The 14860-nt window shown below is 42.8% G+C and overlaps 2 protein-coding genes across 2 annotated transcripts; both read left to right on the top strand.

Moving 5' to 3' along the window:
* Positions 1-1315: 1315 nt before the first annotated feature.
* Positions 1316-5904, top strand: fgf3 (fibroblast growth factor 3). Its single transcript, XM_084923638.1, has 3 exons — positions 1316-2692; positions 3270-3373; positions 3760-5904. The coding sequence occupies exons 1-3, from the start codon at positions 2449-2451 to the stop codon at positions 4126-4128; spliced, it is 717 nt and encodes a 238-aa protein (XP_084779764.1). The 5' UTR covers positions 1316-2448; the 3' UTR covers positions 4129-5904.
* A 3496-nt stretch (positions 5905-9400) lies between these two features.
* fgf4 (fibroblast growth factor 4) lies at positions 9401-14012 on the top strand. The gene is made up of 3 exons (XM_084924779.1): positions 9401-9747; positions 10791-10894; positions 12717-14012. The coding sequence occupies exons 1-3, from the start codon at positions 9462-9464 to the stop codon at positions 12906-12908; spliced, it is 582 nt and encodes a 193-aa protein (XP_084780905.1). The 5' UTR covers positions 9401-9461; the 3' UTR covers positions 12909-14012.
* The last annotated feature ends 848 nt before the right edge of the window (positions 14013-14860 follow it).

Raw genomic sequence — 14860 nt, 5'->3', positions numbered from 1 at the left:
CATGCACACAGTCTGCCCTGCAGTTATATTTGTCTCCTGTTGTGTAACTTTCCTGCTAGATCTTACTTTGGTTTCAGAGCACAGACTTACCTGTGGTTCCTCGGGCTCCCAAAGGTAGAATGGGAGACAAAGCTCCTCCCCTGTGGAATCAGCTCCCAGTTTGGATTTAAGATCGAAAACATTTGTTTCCTGAAGTTTAAAGTTGGATCTGTAGTTTATGCTTCATCCTCGTTTTCCTTTCTCTCCCATACCTTTCTGCAGGTATGTATGGATTCATCAGCTGCTGCTGGCTCCATCAACCTGCCAGGCATTTACTGCTATATTGTTTGCTTCTTTTTTTCACTTCTTTCTTGTCATCCCAGCTGCTGGAGTCAGACGACTCTGGGCCTTTCTGTTTCTCTTCCCCACTGTCACTGTGGAGGATTTACTGGAGTTCTCTTGGGATGTAAAGCACCTCTGTATGGGTTTTGCTGTGACAGGCAGCACACCAACATCTCACAGCAAACAGATTTGGACCTGTAGTCAGCTGACTCCTGTCTTTGTAAGAATGGGGAAAACTTATGACCTCCTTTTATTTATTTTGCACTGATGTGTTTCACTTTGAGCTCAATATGAGGGCTTCATATGTATATTTGATTGACTGAAATAGGTTTTTAGTAACTTTGTGAATCAACTTGCTGATGGACATATACACGTTTTGGCCTGCTATTTGACAAAATGATGGTATTCAAACTAGAGCACCGATGTCTCAGGTACTAACTCTGCTCGAATGCATGTGTACACAAAATCTAACTGAAGAATACAGCTGAGATTTAGCTGAATCATAACTGACACTTTAACCTAAAAACAACAACACACACTTCTTTAAATGTGAAGAAGAAACTGTGTATGTGGCTCACAAATTGCAAGCATTTGCCCTGCTTATTGCTGAGATGCTTTGTGGGCGGTGTGCAGGGGAGCATAATTAAAATAGTTTCTGAGAGAAACAGCACACCACATCTAAGGTTCCACCCTCTTCCAGCATTTAACCACATCAAGAGCGTCTCACTTAGAAATGGCCACCAGAACAACCTCTGATACACACGGCCTGGCTGATGTTTTGGTGTGTTGTCTGACTCCTGAGGGGTCTTTGGAGGCATAAATTGCACACATTTGTAATTAAAAGAGTTAGCTTTTCTGATCATCAGAGTAAATAAAGTGACACAGGCAGCTAGCTGGGTGATGTATGGGAGGGGAAGACAAATTAACGTCTGCTCTCTGGGGGATTCTCAGCAGAGGCCTTCATAGCAGCAGTGGAGCAGTGCCAAAGGGCAGAGAGATTTGTAGATGATGGTGCTAATTACCAGAATGAAAACCATAATGTGACCAAGATGGAAGCAATTTAGGCAGTAGTCATTTAGCCTGCTGCTCTTCCGCCCACCGGCTGCTGCCTAGCCAGGGCTGGGGCATTAGGATGGGAAAAGTCTGGGCCAATCCATTGCCTGGGTAAACAATGAAAAACTAACGCACAGCAGAGAGCTTCTGTGGTGTAAAGAGCAAATGGAGAGAGGCCCGTGACACAATGTCCATTTGTCTTTCTTAATCTATGCTTCCAGGTCAAGAGGAGTGTATAAATGCTGAGCGCATAGTCGACTGGAAATGTTTAATTCCCCGTCATCCTACTCAGGAGTGTCTTTGTGGGATGTCTGAAGGTGCTGGTTCAAGCTGAACACGCTTGATATTCACCTCAGCTTGTCATGATGCATGCTTGGCAAGCACCTGTTAAACCGGGAAGAACAAGGACACGCAGATGTGGACCACCCAAAAGCTGAAAAGGCTAACATTTCTTTTGCTTCAGAATGCGGCTGATAAAGTCGTTTCTGGGGGGACCCAACTGAATCTTACAGCGTGAGAAATTAGATGAAGCCTGTGGTTGTTCAGGATGTCAGAATTCAAAAGCTGAATGCTTTCCGCTTTTGTTTTTAAGATGAGGACCGGGTGTAGCGGCAGTCTTATTCCTCACCTGTTGCGGTGGCTGGCCGAGCATATCTATATAATTTGGGATGTCTAATTGCTCTTTTAGGACGTTTATGCTCTTGCCACTGTGTAATTTTATCCACGCCGCTGTCTCTCACTTCACACAGGGCCGATACCTTTTTGTCTGCCCTTTTCCTTTGTATCAATTGGTTGGAGTTCAGCCTATTGTCGCCACAAGCTTCTTTTATATCTGCGCTCACTCTGAGCAGAGGCGCTCAGTCGGGTCCACGGGAGGGCTTTTCAGCTGCAGAGGCGAGGATTCCACCTCGGAGGCGGGTGTGCTGTCAGAGCTGCCTGTGGTGCTCGGATGCGCGCAGGGCTGAAGCTCTTCGGCTGTGTTAAGGCCCCTTAAATCACTTTAATGGGACCTCGAGTGTTGGGCAGGAATTCTGCTGTTTTTTGCTACAGTTGTCGCTTCCCGGCCATGCCACAATGCTGGTGATAGCTCTGCTGCTGTTGCTGAGCCTGTGGGACCCGGTTAGTCCACGGCCCCGCTGCGCTTCGGGCCAGGCTTGCGACCCCCGGCATCGGAGAGACGCCGGGGGGCGCGGAGGAGTGTATGAACACCTCGGAGGAGCGCCGAGACGCAGGAAACTTTACTGCGCTACCAAATATCATCTGCAGATCCATCCTAACGGCAAAATAGATGGCTCGCTGGATGAAAACAACCCGCTCAGTGAGTACTGAAGTTTGAAAGGAAGAGACGTGTAAGCGGAGAGCTGTGACACTTTGTGTGTGCGTGAGAGAAAGAAAGAACCCATGTCATTACAGCCAGCCATGTGTGTATATAATGTATATATACACCGATTGCGTGTAATATATACACACAATCGGTGCAGTGATTCCAGGAACAGCGTCCGAGATCTCTGTTCAGAAGAGCGCAGTCCCGGGAACAGCTAAGAAACTGAGCCGGACCCTAAAACTGCACACACACACACACACACACACACACACACACATATATATATATATATAGTGTGTGTGTGTGTGTGTGTGTTTGTGAGGAGTGGTGAACTGAATGAGCAAGTTAAGCAAGAAAAAACTAGTTTGTTCATATGTTTGAGTTTCTTTTCGAGACATTTTGAGAAAACTTTTTTTCATTTTAATTCATTTTTTTCTAAATAACTGAGAATATAAATTAATACATTTACACACATTTATACAGAAATATAGTGACATTTAAGAGAGAGAAATGTTCTATTAAACATGTCCAACACAGAAATACAAAAATGTTACTGTTGTGTGTATCACAGGCATCATGGAAATCACAGCAGTGGACGTTGGTGTTGTGGCCATAAAGGGGCTCTTCTCTGGGAGATATCTGGCCATGAATGATAAAGGACGGCTGTATGCATCGGTGTGTTCACACTCACAATCTTGTCTTCAGCACACACACACACACACACACACACACACGCACGCACGCATCTGACATGTTGGGAATGGGTCAGAGCTCGTGGAGAACACATAACAAAACATGCCTTAATTCAGCTCAATTCATTTTTATTTCTATAGCACTAAATCACTGCAACACTCAGGCAGACAGCACAGGGCCTGACACATGCGCAGCCTCTGTCCTTTTTCAAGCCCGTTGCCCTGCTTTAGTGTCAAATTGTCATGTTTAGCTACTGAAAAGTAAGTGACCGTAAACTTAGTCTGCGCCACCAAAGAGGAGTGAATTTCACCGCTCCTGTTTCCAGAAAGACTAACGTGCTTCGTTCTCACATCCATTCTCCTCTCTAGGAAGTGTTCAACACAGAGTGTGAGTTTGTGGAGCGAATCCACGAGCTGGGGTACAACACCTACGCCTCCCGCCACCACTCCACAGAGCACCCTGCTGCACCGGGAGGCGGCGGCAGCAGCAAGCGCCGGGCCAGCGCCAAGAGACAGTGGTACGTTTCCATCAACGGCAAAGGGCGGCCACGGCGAGGCTTTAAAACCCGAAGCACGGACAAAGCCTCGCTCTTTCTGCCTAGGGTGCTTGGTAACAAAGACCATGAAATGGTGAAGCGGCTGAGGGAGAGTCCGGGGCCACATCACCATGCCCATCACCACAGCCGCCGTGCTGAGCGCCGGAGACGCCGGCATCGCGCTGGGAAAGGCTGGGCCTGACAGCCACACGTGTGGGAAGACAGTTGGAGGACAGTCTGTGATTTGCCCAAATATGGACCTTAATCCTGCCACATACTGTAGCTTGACAGCAATGGAGGATGTGGATGAATGATTTGGGTTCTTCCTCTGGATCAGTGGAAGTTTTTGTTCACAGAAGACTTGAAGTGCTGGGGCTCAGACTAAATGCTCCAGCTTGAGGAGACTCGCACACCCCCAGCCTTAGAATTAGCTGTTTACTGACTCCATGCGTCTTCAAACTGCTACCGTCTCGTAAGCAAAGGTGTTCGTAATTTCACCATCAACTTCACACAGAAGAAAAACCTTTGAAACGTGGTTGTGTTTTTGTAAATACTATTGGCATGTACAGCAGCTTTAGAGCTTTTCATTTATCAAAAGCTGAGATAACAAAGAGAATATCGTATTTTGCTGAAGCGCTACCAAACAAAAAGGACACTGAAGAGCAGACATCACAGAGAGAGGCACTTTTCACAGTATGAAGCAAAGATCAAGTCAGACTAACTGTGCTCACTAGCTGTATGACGTTCTTACAATGTGATGGTCTACTGTTTAGAAAGTGAAATATTTTACTAAATCTATGGATATTTATTTGGTTCCTGTGTTGTAAGTTATTGATATAACTATTTCTGCATTATAGCCATTGTGCTGTTGTTTCTTAGTGTCCACTCACAGGCTGATTCCAACATAAAACACAAGGTACCGATCCAGCAGTTTTATCATCTGTTCATCAGAAATGTCTCTGAGAAATGTGTTTTTACCTGAATCTGATGCAGCTGATGCAGCTGATGCAGCTGTGGACACCATGCAAATGTTTTGGGATTTATTTGAGTTTTTTATTGCTTCAAAAATTTTATTTATATAAGATGTCCTATTTTTATATGTGGAAAACCTAAAAAGCAAAATGTTCGGTTTTATTGGCCACAGATCTTTGAAGGCAGCAATGTCTGAAATGCACAGTAGGAACTTCTGACAAGTGGTGTAAAACAGCAGGATATTAGCCCAGACCCAAGTAGCTAACGTTGTTTTGGAGGATTCTCTTTGAAATTAAAGCTCAGATTTGTATTTCATTTTTAGCTGTACACACGGCAGTCTGTCCGTCCCTCTCTCCCTGCTGCAGTATCCGCACGCTACCATAACAGGAACAAGTACAGCGATTGTGATCGGTGCAAATTTTTATTTCAAGGACTTTTTCAGATTTTCAGGTTTTATCACACTTGACTCACATCTGTCGGTAGCTACGTATAAAGCCTTGTCATTCTATACCTGTAGGCACGGAAGGTTTCCTGGCCAGGACAATACCTCCTCCCAGGGGGGCTAGGAAGCAATGCCGCCTGAGACATTTGGCCTTTTTTTAAAGACCAAAAGCTGCATAGCTGATAAGCAAGGCTGGCCCTACTCAGAGCAGAAACTGTGTCATAGAAAGTGCAACACCTTGCTATGGTTTGTCATAAACTCTAACATTACTCATCAGGAATGTTGGGCTTCAGTGAGGTCAGGGCCTATTGTGGCCCCTGCCCCTCCCTGAATACTTTTAACAAAAGTTATCTCCTCAATCTCCTCTGATGTGTCCTTTCCATCCATGTAAATCTGTGTTCTCCTACTAAACTTTATCAGACAGCCTACAACAGTTGTGTTTATTTGCAACGTCTACTGGCATGATGGGGGGAATGGATAAGTATTTACACAATAGCTAGATGATTTTAAGCCCATCTTTTTAGATGGGCATGTTCACTAAGTCTGGAAATTATGGGACACAGTTCCTCCTTCTAGGTGTAAATAATGTGTTTCTTTCAGAAATTATATATGATTAGTTATTACAGTAAAAACAATACAAATAAACACTGTTTAAAATGATTACTCTGCCCACTGCAAATGCACACACTTTTTATGAGAATGATGGAAAATTGTCATCCCATCATCACAATGATCAGTTCACTAAGATGTGATTCTGATTTTGCCTTTAAGTCAGATAATGGGTTTGAGCAATCAGTCCCTTTTTATTAATAACAACACATTTTAGTTTATTTTTGTATTTATTTCGGAGCATTTCAAAACAGCCAGGGACACAAAAGAAACCCCAAGTCAAGTAAAAACGAGAAGACAATGGCTACTTCACACAAGTATTGAATCTTGTCTTAAAGAGTATTCTGGTGGCCAGAAAGGCATGTATTGGTAAAACCGCACTATAAACGTATGTTAAGCATGGGCCCTCTGCCCATTAAAGGAACATTTGCTAAAAGCGGAGCTTCAGACACATGTGAGCTTGCATCCAATGCTCTTACTTTGGAAAGGCAGTTGGATGCCCTCTATAGGCAGCTCACTGTCCAGTCAGTTTGGAATTTTTACAAAGCACATGCTGGTCAAAGGATTATTATCTTAAAAACTACAAGATTTACAAAATAATATTTTTCCTTCATGTGTTTTACCTCATTTATCATTCATGAAAGGAATGTAAAGTTCACAACGCACCACTTAATAGATCCAGGCTGGCACCAGTTCAGTAGCAGCTGTATCGCTGGCCAACATCCAGCTGTACTGCTCCAACAACATCAGAAGAAATACCTCCTTCCCAGTCTGGATACACACAAGACGCTGGATACACAACCATTTTTCATTTTTCACCTTTTCACATGCTGTACATGTGACATGATTCCAGGTTCATATCTGGATGGTTTTTATACACTAGTTTTTTGATTCTTTACATCTGTTTTAAACTTGGCGATACAAGATGATAACTATGAACGCAGACTGAGGATGAAGGAAACAAGATAGGTCACATGGATTCAGGTTTTCAGGGTAAAACAACATTTAGAAGTTGAACTCGCTTTGTACAGTTTTAGAAATGATTTGTTACCAAGTTACCGAGGGTGCTCTCGGATCACTAGAAACATACTTTCATACTTTTTTCTGGATCATAAAGATGCTATGCACGGGCTGCTAAGTGGCAAATAAACAAGAGAGCAAATGAATCATGTTGAATGCTGAGACATTTTAAGCCCTGAACTGCAGCTGTCACCCAGTGAAATCTAAAACGTGTTTCACTTAGTATAATTCACTGCATACATGTAACCAAAAACCACAATAATGTCAGTACAGCATAAACAGAAAATAAAGTCAAGCATAACTTACAACCTGCAACATGACTGAAAAGAAACATGTCAGCCTGCTTTTATTTTAGTCTGATAAAAGGACATTACAGAACCATGGACAGCGACAGCAAGAGACCTGCTGTGTGAACGGTTCACATGAATGTCTTCATTCAAAAGCCGATCCTGAGGTCCATCACATCTCAGCCCACGTAGGTGCTATCGGTGCACCAGCTACCTGAAAGGCTCAGTGCCTTGGTGTAATTTGTTTATTGAGTAATTATAATGATAGCCAAATGTCTCATCTTATTGCCTTACATGCATTTCTCTACAGTCTAGCAGCTTTAAAGAAGGTTTGTAATATTTTCATTTTCCATATTTTCAAAAAAATAAAAAATGAATAAAAAAGGTCCAAAATCCATACTGATATTGTGGAATTCCATCTGTTGTCCTATAAGCCTGTCAGCCTATGAACCTCCAATGTCCTAAAGGACAGACACTCTTATGAGTTTTTTGGAGGTCGGTACAGGATCAGGAAGCTTTCCTATAGGTTCTGCAGCTCATCAGTCAATGTTTTAACAGCCTACTTGTGCATCACCAGCTAATCAGCTGAATGACTTTAGGACAAGTCCACCAGTTGCTCTGAAGGTAGCTTTGGTGGTCCAGCAGTCTAAACGTTGACCTGTTTTCATGAAGCACTGAAATAAGCCCATGACTGCTGATACTTGAGGATTCATCCCAGCAGTCCATCAGTCCTTCATGCTTTTCAACTAAGCCAAAGGTTTTATGGACTACTTGCTATTCTTGCATAATTTTGGGTCAGTGGAAAGTGAATTTTTCTGCCAGGCAGGGGGGAAAGGGGAAGACCACACAGAAGGTTTATGAATGTAGTGAAGGAAGACATGCAGAGGGTTGGTGTGACAGAGGAGGGTCCACAGGAATGAGGTGAGATGGAGGCAGATGATCCACTGCGGTGATCCCGGAAGGGAGCAGTAAAAAATGAAAAGAGGGAGAAAAATTGCATTGGAGATTGATACCCAACCGAGTGCCACAAAGAAACAAGGCTGGCCCAGAGATCAAAGGGCTCTGGGCTGAAAGATGTGGAAGATCTTCAAGTACTCCAACAGAGTACCACAATGAGATCCATAATGGGACACAGCAGAGCGTGGAAATGTTAACACTCTGCATAAATGTAACAAGAATCATCACACTTATGAAATACTGAAACAAAAGAAGAGCAACGGACTGAAAGAGTGTGAAGGATGTCAGATCAAAGAAATTGTGCCATGATGTCAGCTGGTGAGTTCTAAAAAGGAAGTGAGACAAAAGCAAAAATCGACTCTTTAAGGTTGGCGGTTTGAACTCAACGAACAGAGCTGAATAAAATCCATACACACAGCCTCAAGACTTTTTAGGAAAACTGTAAACTTCTTGGAAGTATTTCCTGACCTTTCCTTATCCAATTCAGGGACAACACTCCACACAGGCCAGTCCATCACAAGGCTGTTCATGCTCACGTGAACAGTCCATCCAGTCCAACTTCACTGACGTTTTCATAATATCCATTTAATTCTGAACACAGACGCTGTGGTGCGTGGATTAATAACGAACCACACAGGCGGTTCCAGTCAAATAAAGACTTGGTCAACAATGACAGCATACTTATCATACTACAGACTGTATTTATTCGTACCATTGTTTTCTATAAGGGTCCGGGACATGATTTCCCTAGTAGCAGTCTTAAGTTAGCGCTCTTTTTTCCACTCGGTTGAACTGGACCTGTGTTGTTTTCCTGTTATTGTTCATTTATAGAACTGTCTCCTGTGTGTTAACTTGGCGGTTTCCTATTTTACATCCTCCCATACATAAATTATGATATTCTGCTGCTGATAATGAAAGGCTCGCACAAAGAGGTTTTTTGGTCATTATTGAGCTTTTATTGCTTTATTTTCCAAAGATTGTGCGCGGAGATAACAAGGCCATTATTGGAAGTGAATAAAGCCCTGCTTTCGGTGCGGCTGACTGTGAAGAAGTACTTTGTGGATTTTACTAAGTGTGGAGCAGTGATGTAATGTGTATGCAGGTATAAATATAGAGGTCTGGCTTTGCCGAGTCCATGCAGATCAATGTCGCTCCCGGGCGCTGCTGCCTGCTTCGCTCTGCTTCTCGCTCTTCTCTCTTCACTGGAGAGTCGAACACTGGGAAGCTGCTCTCACAGACGGAGCCGGGATGGGCTCTCTGACGGCCCTGCGGACCGTCCTGGTCCTGGGCCTGGTTGGCAGACTGGCAGGATGCGCTCCCGGCCTGAACGGCACGGCGGACCGCTGGGAAGCCCTTTACTCCCGGTCCCTCGCGCGAATCCAGGGGGAGAAGCGGGAGGAGAGCGGCCGGGACAGCGACTACCTCCTGGGCATTAAGAGGTTGAGGCGGCTCTATTGCAACGTGGGGATCGGTTTTCACATTCAGGTGTTACCAGATGGCAGAATAACGGGAGTACACAACGAACATCGTTACAGTAAGTTTGCGATTGATACTTTATTTCCTCACTGCTCTGACTCTGTGTTTGAACACGAAAAGCAAAGACAACTCCAGAGAAACGACTGAAGAAGTTCTTAGAACAGGAAGCAGTCACCTCAGCTGAGTTATGATTGATCGCATTTTCTCTAACTGCGAATAAAACGGGGCCACACACCTGATCCGTCAGACCCGCGCACGTGTATAGTCTGACCCACGCCACAGTACCAACATCTGGAGCGTAGGATTGTGCTGCTGTGACCTAAAGGCTGGAACTAAAGTTAGGTCCAGCCTGCGGGCCCGTTGCTCGTGCAACTTAAAATCATTTGCAGACACGAAGAATGACTAACTTCTGTTTACCCAACGCGTCGCCAACTCGCGGGGACGAAGACAGTGAAAGCTTGTTTTTTATGTGTGTGACTATTCTAAGACGAGGCGTAAAACCTCAGGGATATACATTACATATACATTGCATATATTTACAGAAAACCCAAGCGAGGACTCGAAACCTCTGACACACTCTTTAAAATGATACATGGAACTAAAAGACGCAGTCGGTCAGCAGCCTGTCAAGGCCTGCTGAGGAAACGCATCAGCTGGCGTCCGATTAGCCTTCGCGTGTTTCTGATACCTTTTCAGATATGAGCTGTTCAGCGTTGGGTGTTCCAGGGTAGTGGGCCAAGCTCCAAACACTTCTTGCCTCGCTGTCATTTCTCAAGGTGAAAATATTCAGTCATGTTCAAAAATGTCAGAGCTGGATTTCATTCAGCCTGACATGACATCACATATATTTAAAGGGAGTGTATTTGTTAGTGTATTGACTTATATTAAGATCAGGGGTGACGGCGCCACAATGTGCCAGGTGTTTTCTGTGGAATTCAAACATGTGTTTACCGAAATTTCAAATCTCAGTCTGACCATCCAGCTCACTTCCTCACACAAGCAGTAATGTCGGTGTGTGTGTGCGCGCGCGCGCGCGCGTGGAATAGCACGCAGGGCATCACACCGGCGTGTTGTAGTAAGTGTGCTGCTTTTTGTCTTCAGGTCTCCTGCAGATCTCTCCGGTGGAGAGAGGAGTGGTGACCTTGCTGGGCATTCGCAGCGGACTTTTTGTGGCCATGAACCGACGAGGAAAGCTGTACGGATCTGTGAGTGCACAACGCGCGCGCGCGCACACACACACACACACACACACACACACACACACACACGCACGCACGCAGGCAGGCAGGCAGGTTTGATAAATAAACTTATACACATTTAGTATCATGCAGCTCTGATGTCCGGCTTTATGAAGCGATGCTGAAGTCATGAATCCAAGCTGCTGTATACACATACCCAGTTCATTCTGGCCAGGATTAAAAAGTCTAATAATTGTTTAATTGAAAAATTGTATTGAAATCAGTGTCAGATAAGCAATAAAATATAATTTAATCAAATAATCAAATAACCAATTAATAACAATATAATTGGTTAAAATATTGGAATCGGCATACATGCAGTTAACGGCCTTTCTTCAAGTGGCCTGCACTGGAGGGATGGAGGCATTGTTATTGTCAAAAAGATCTATCTATCTATCAAGTAGATGCGGGACAAGTAGACCCAGATTATGCCAATGCAATGCATAACAGAGCCACGGGGTACCTTAACTGTAGGATTCATAGGCTAAGGTGGGTTTTTTTTTATCTTTTAATTTGTCATATTTATCCTACAACATCACTTCACTGTTTACTGGTACAGTCACTGTTTACAGACTGTTCACATAAAACAGGGAATAAGTATAAAAGGGGTGATGCTCAAGGTTTACAGTTACCAAATAAATACACCTTGGGTGCAGAGATGGTTTTTATAGCCTTAAATAAAAATAAATTATCATTTATTGTTAACATTTATAATTAGCAACACGCAGCATATAGCTGCTCTTAAAAACCCATTTTAATGCCAAATATTAAAAAACTGTATTCTAGATACCTTTTCATGAACACATTTATCGTATTAGTCTAAAAGTCCAATGAACTGTTTGATTCTGACTTTTATCCAACACACACAGCTCACCCAGCTCCGGCTTCTATTGCTGATGGTGCTTTCTCAATAAAAGCCACGACCAGTTCCAGTTAATGTTTTCAATAGTATTGTTCCAAAAGGAGGTACCAGACTGCCAGCTGATAGTATTTCTGATGATTTTGTTGGATGCTTTGCAGCTGATGAAGGTGCATTCACGGTCAGCATAAACGGTGTTTGGATGGTGTGTTTACCTGTGGGACTAGCTAAATGTTTAAATGCACCAATTCATCAAAAAAAAAAAGTCAGTGTTTTGTCTTGATACTGTAGGAACTTGAAAGAGACATAAATTTTGAGTATAAAGGTAACAAACCATCCGGACTAAGGATGGTTCCTTTATCAAGCCAGCTGTTGTTAAAAAACGTCTTATTTTGTTTTTTATTATCATTGTTGTTCCAGGTAAAATATTTAGATAGTAAAATGATGGGTTTGTACAATGACCAGCCCAATAACGTTTGTGAGGGGAATGTAAGATATAGTGAAATAAAAGCTAGTCCTCCACCTGAGTTAAATAGATGAAGTGTTTTTCAAAGTGTTTTTTTAACATATAAGTGTAAATAAGAATTGAAAAACTCAATGGCATGATTAAAACTAACTCTCCACTGCAGCGGTTATGTAGCGCCTTATCATTCCCAATCCAGTGAGCAAAAATGAACCAATCAGACCCTGGCGTCCCGAGTCCTGTAGCACTCACATCATTCATCATTTCACAATGTATTTTTTTTGTCTAGAATCTGCGTGAGATAGCTCCTGTACAATAACAGCCTTGCAGTCAGAAAGAAATCAATTGTTTGATAATGATCAGAATGAACAATGCGAACTGAAATACCCTCAGAAATGTCCCCACATCTTTGTTTTGTGTCTGCCTTCAAACAATCAGCATTTCCAATAATCTCTCTTCTTTTTCAGTTACATTACAACAACGAGTGTAAGTTCAGAGAGACGCTCCTTGCCAACAACTACAATGCTTACGAGTCAGTTGCCTACCCAAGGATGTTCATCGGCCTGAGTAAGAACGGCAAAACAAAACGAGGAAACAGAGTGTCACCCGCCATGACAGTGACACATTTCTTGCCAAGAATCTACTGGCCTCATAAATAGACTTCACCTCAATTTTGAGATTCGGGAAGAACTCCAACATGAGATGCACTTTCACTCCAAGTTTTATGCAAGTGTATCATATTTGATTTTCTGCTATGTATATATTCATTTTTTATATATCTGTGCCTAAAAGCTATTTTCTATTTAGGAAGTCTTTTTCACTGTTGGTAGGAGATGTAAAATGTGTTATTTATGCTGCTCTTGTCATTGGAAGATTTGCTTTTAATTAATTAATTTATTAATTTATTTATTTTTCTGACACAGGAAAAGGGAACAGCAAAATACAACATTTAGAGCTTTAATATGTTCTTTTTTCTGTCTAAGCTTGAAAAAAACAAATGAGTTTCTTTGGTGTGAGAAACAGCACTAATTGCTTAATGCTCCAACTCTTTGTGTGAGGCACTGGACCCTAATTGAAACAGTATCATATCACTAAAGGAAGAGAGAGGATGGAAGGAGGGGAGAGTCTAAGACCCCTATCAACCACTTCTGGTCTGTTTATAGCTCTGCCAGCGGGATGAACTCTGAACTTTTGTGCTGTCAGTCTCAGTGAGATCTATAAGTCGCAAAGAGAGAGAGGGATCCTCTTTGATGTCATGTTAGTAGATAATATGGAAGTTTAAAGGCAAAGTGAAAAAGCTGAAATTGAATGGATGAGCCTAAAGTGGGATTCATGATACTGCATTTGTGTCTGTTTGGGCATCTGGTTACGCAGAGTGAAGGATTTTGGGTATGCAACCAAAGCATGCATGCACATAGACCAAAGGGGAAGACACTGTGCACAGGTTGAAAGCTAACTGGTTGAGTAGTGTGCCTGAACAGCAAAGGAAGCAGCAGTGAAGTTCACCACATAGTTGCCTGAAAAGCAAGGGCAGTGCCTGAATAAACTCTTTTCAACACCAAGGTCCTTTACTGCATTTTTATGCAGACTTGCCGATCTTCTTTTAAGCACATGCGTTTGCTCTTGCCCTGGTGCATAACAGCACCAATGCAAAAGAACACTTTAAGGTCTCTTCACCACTCTGGGAACTCTGAGAAGAGGTCACAGTAGGACTATTGTTTATCTGATGTAGTTGTCTGATAGATATGTAAAAGGGAAGTAAGGAGTGGCTCTGATAGGTTTAGGACAGTGAAGGACAGTGAAGGACAGTGTCAATCTCTTGTCTCCACTAATACTGTATGTCAAGACTATCCTACTTTTATAAATGAAAAATAACTCAGGTAAAAATAAAAGTACTTTCCAGTAATTGTCACTTACAGTTACTGTGTAAAAGTATTTCTTTAAAATCATTTTTCTTCCACATTTATTTTATGTATGATGATGTAAAACTTTACAGTCTTTTTTAAAGTTTGATAGTAATATTGATGCCAATCTACTGTTAGTAAATACACCACTTAAAAAATGAAAGGAACACTTCAGCTGTCAATAGGAAAAAAAATCATGCTGATATGGACTGGGTAATGTGCTAGGAATGAAAGGATGCCAGATTGTTTGATAAAAATGAAAATTATGAACATACAGAGGTCTGAATTCCCTAAAAATCAAAGTGAAAATAAAAAGATCCAGCACGCTAGTCCGTTTTGACGAAATGTTATTGCAGCAACCTAAAACGGTACTCAGTAGTTTGCATGGCTCCCATGTGCGTGTATGCATGCCTGACAATGTGCTACTAATAACAGATTAAAGATCTCCACCGAGATCTGGATCAGGACATCACTGAGCTCATGGGCAGCCTGAGGTGCAACCTGGTGACATCGGATGGACTGAAACAAAACGTCCTAGAGGAGTTCTATTGGATTTAGGTCAGGCGAGCGTGGGAGCCAGTCAGTGGCATCAATTCCTTCATCCTCCATGAACTGCCTGCATACTCTCTTGGCAGTGCTCATCCTGTTCCTCCTTGCACAAAGGAGCAGATACCGGTACTGCTAATGGGATAAACCTTCCAGTCATT

Source organism: Perissodus microlepis, chromosome 1 (assembly GCF_051167445.1).
Source record: "Perissodus microlepis isolate ML-2025 ecotype Zambia chromosome 1, ASM5116744v1, whole genome shotgun sequence".
NCBI lineage: Eukaryota > Metazoa > Chordata > Actinopteri > Cichliformes > Cichlidae > Perissodus > Perissodus microlepis.
Note: the sequence above shows the minus strand (reverse complement) of the source record. Positions and strands in the feature narration are given on the sequence as shown.

Coding starts and splice junctions, on each gene's coding strand:
- fgf3 (XM_084923638.1), top strand. CDS start 2,449: ATGCTGGTGATAGCTCTGCTGCTGTTGCTGAGCCTGTGGGACCCGGTT. Junction 2,693..3,269: donor GGATGAAAACAACCCGCTCA/GTGAGTACTGAA, acceptor TGTGTATCACAG/GCATCATGGAAATCACAGCA. Junction 3,374..3,759: donor AAGGACGGCTGTATGCATCG/GTGTGTTCACAC, acceptor TCTCCTCTCTAG/GAAGTGTTCAACACAGAGTG.
- fgf4 (XM_084924779.1), top strand. CDS start 9,462: ATGGGCTCTCTGACGGCCCTGCGGACCGTCCTGGTCCTGGGCCTGGTT. Junction 9,748..10,790: donor ACACAACGAACATCGTTACA/GTAAGTTTGCGA, acceptor TTTTGTCTTCAG/GTCTCCTGCAGATCTCTCCG. Junction 10,895..12,716: donor GAGGAAAGCTGTACGGATCT/GTGAGTGCACAA, acceptor CTTCTTTTTCAG/TTACATTACAACAACGAGTG.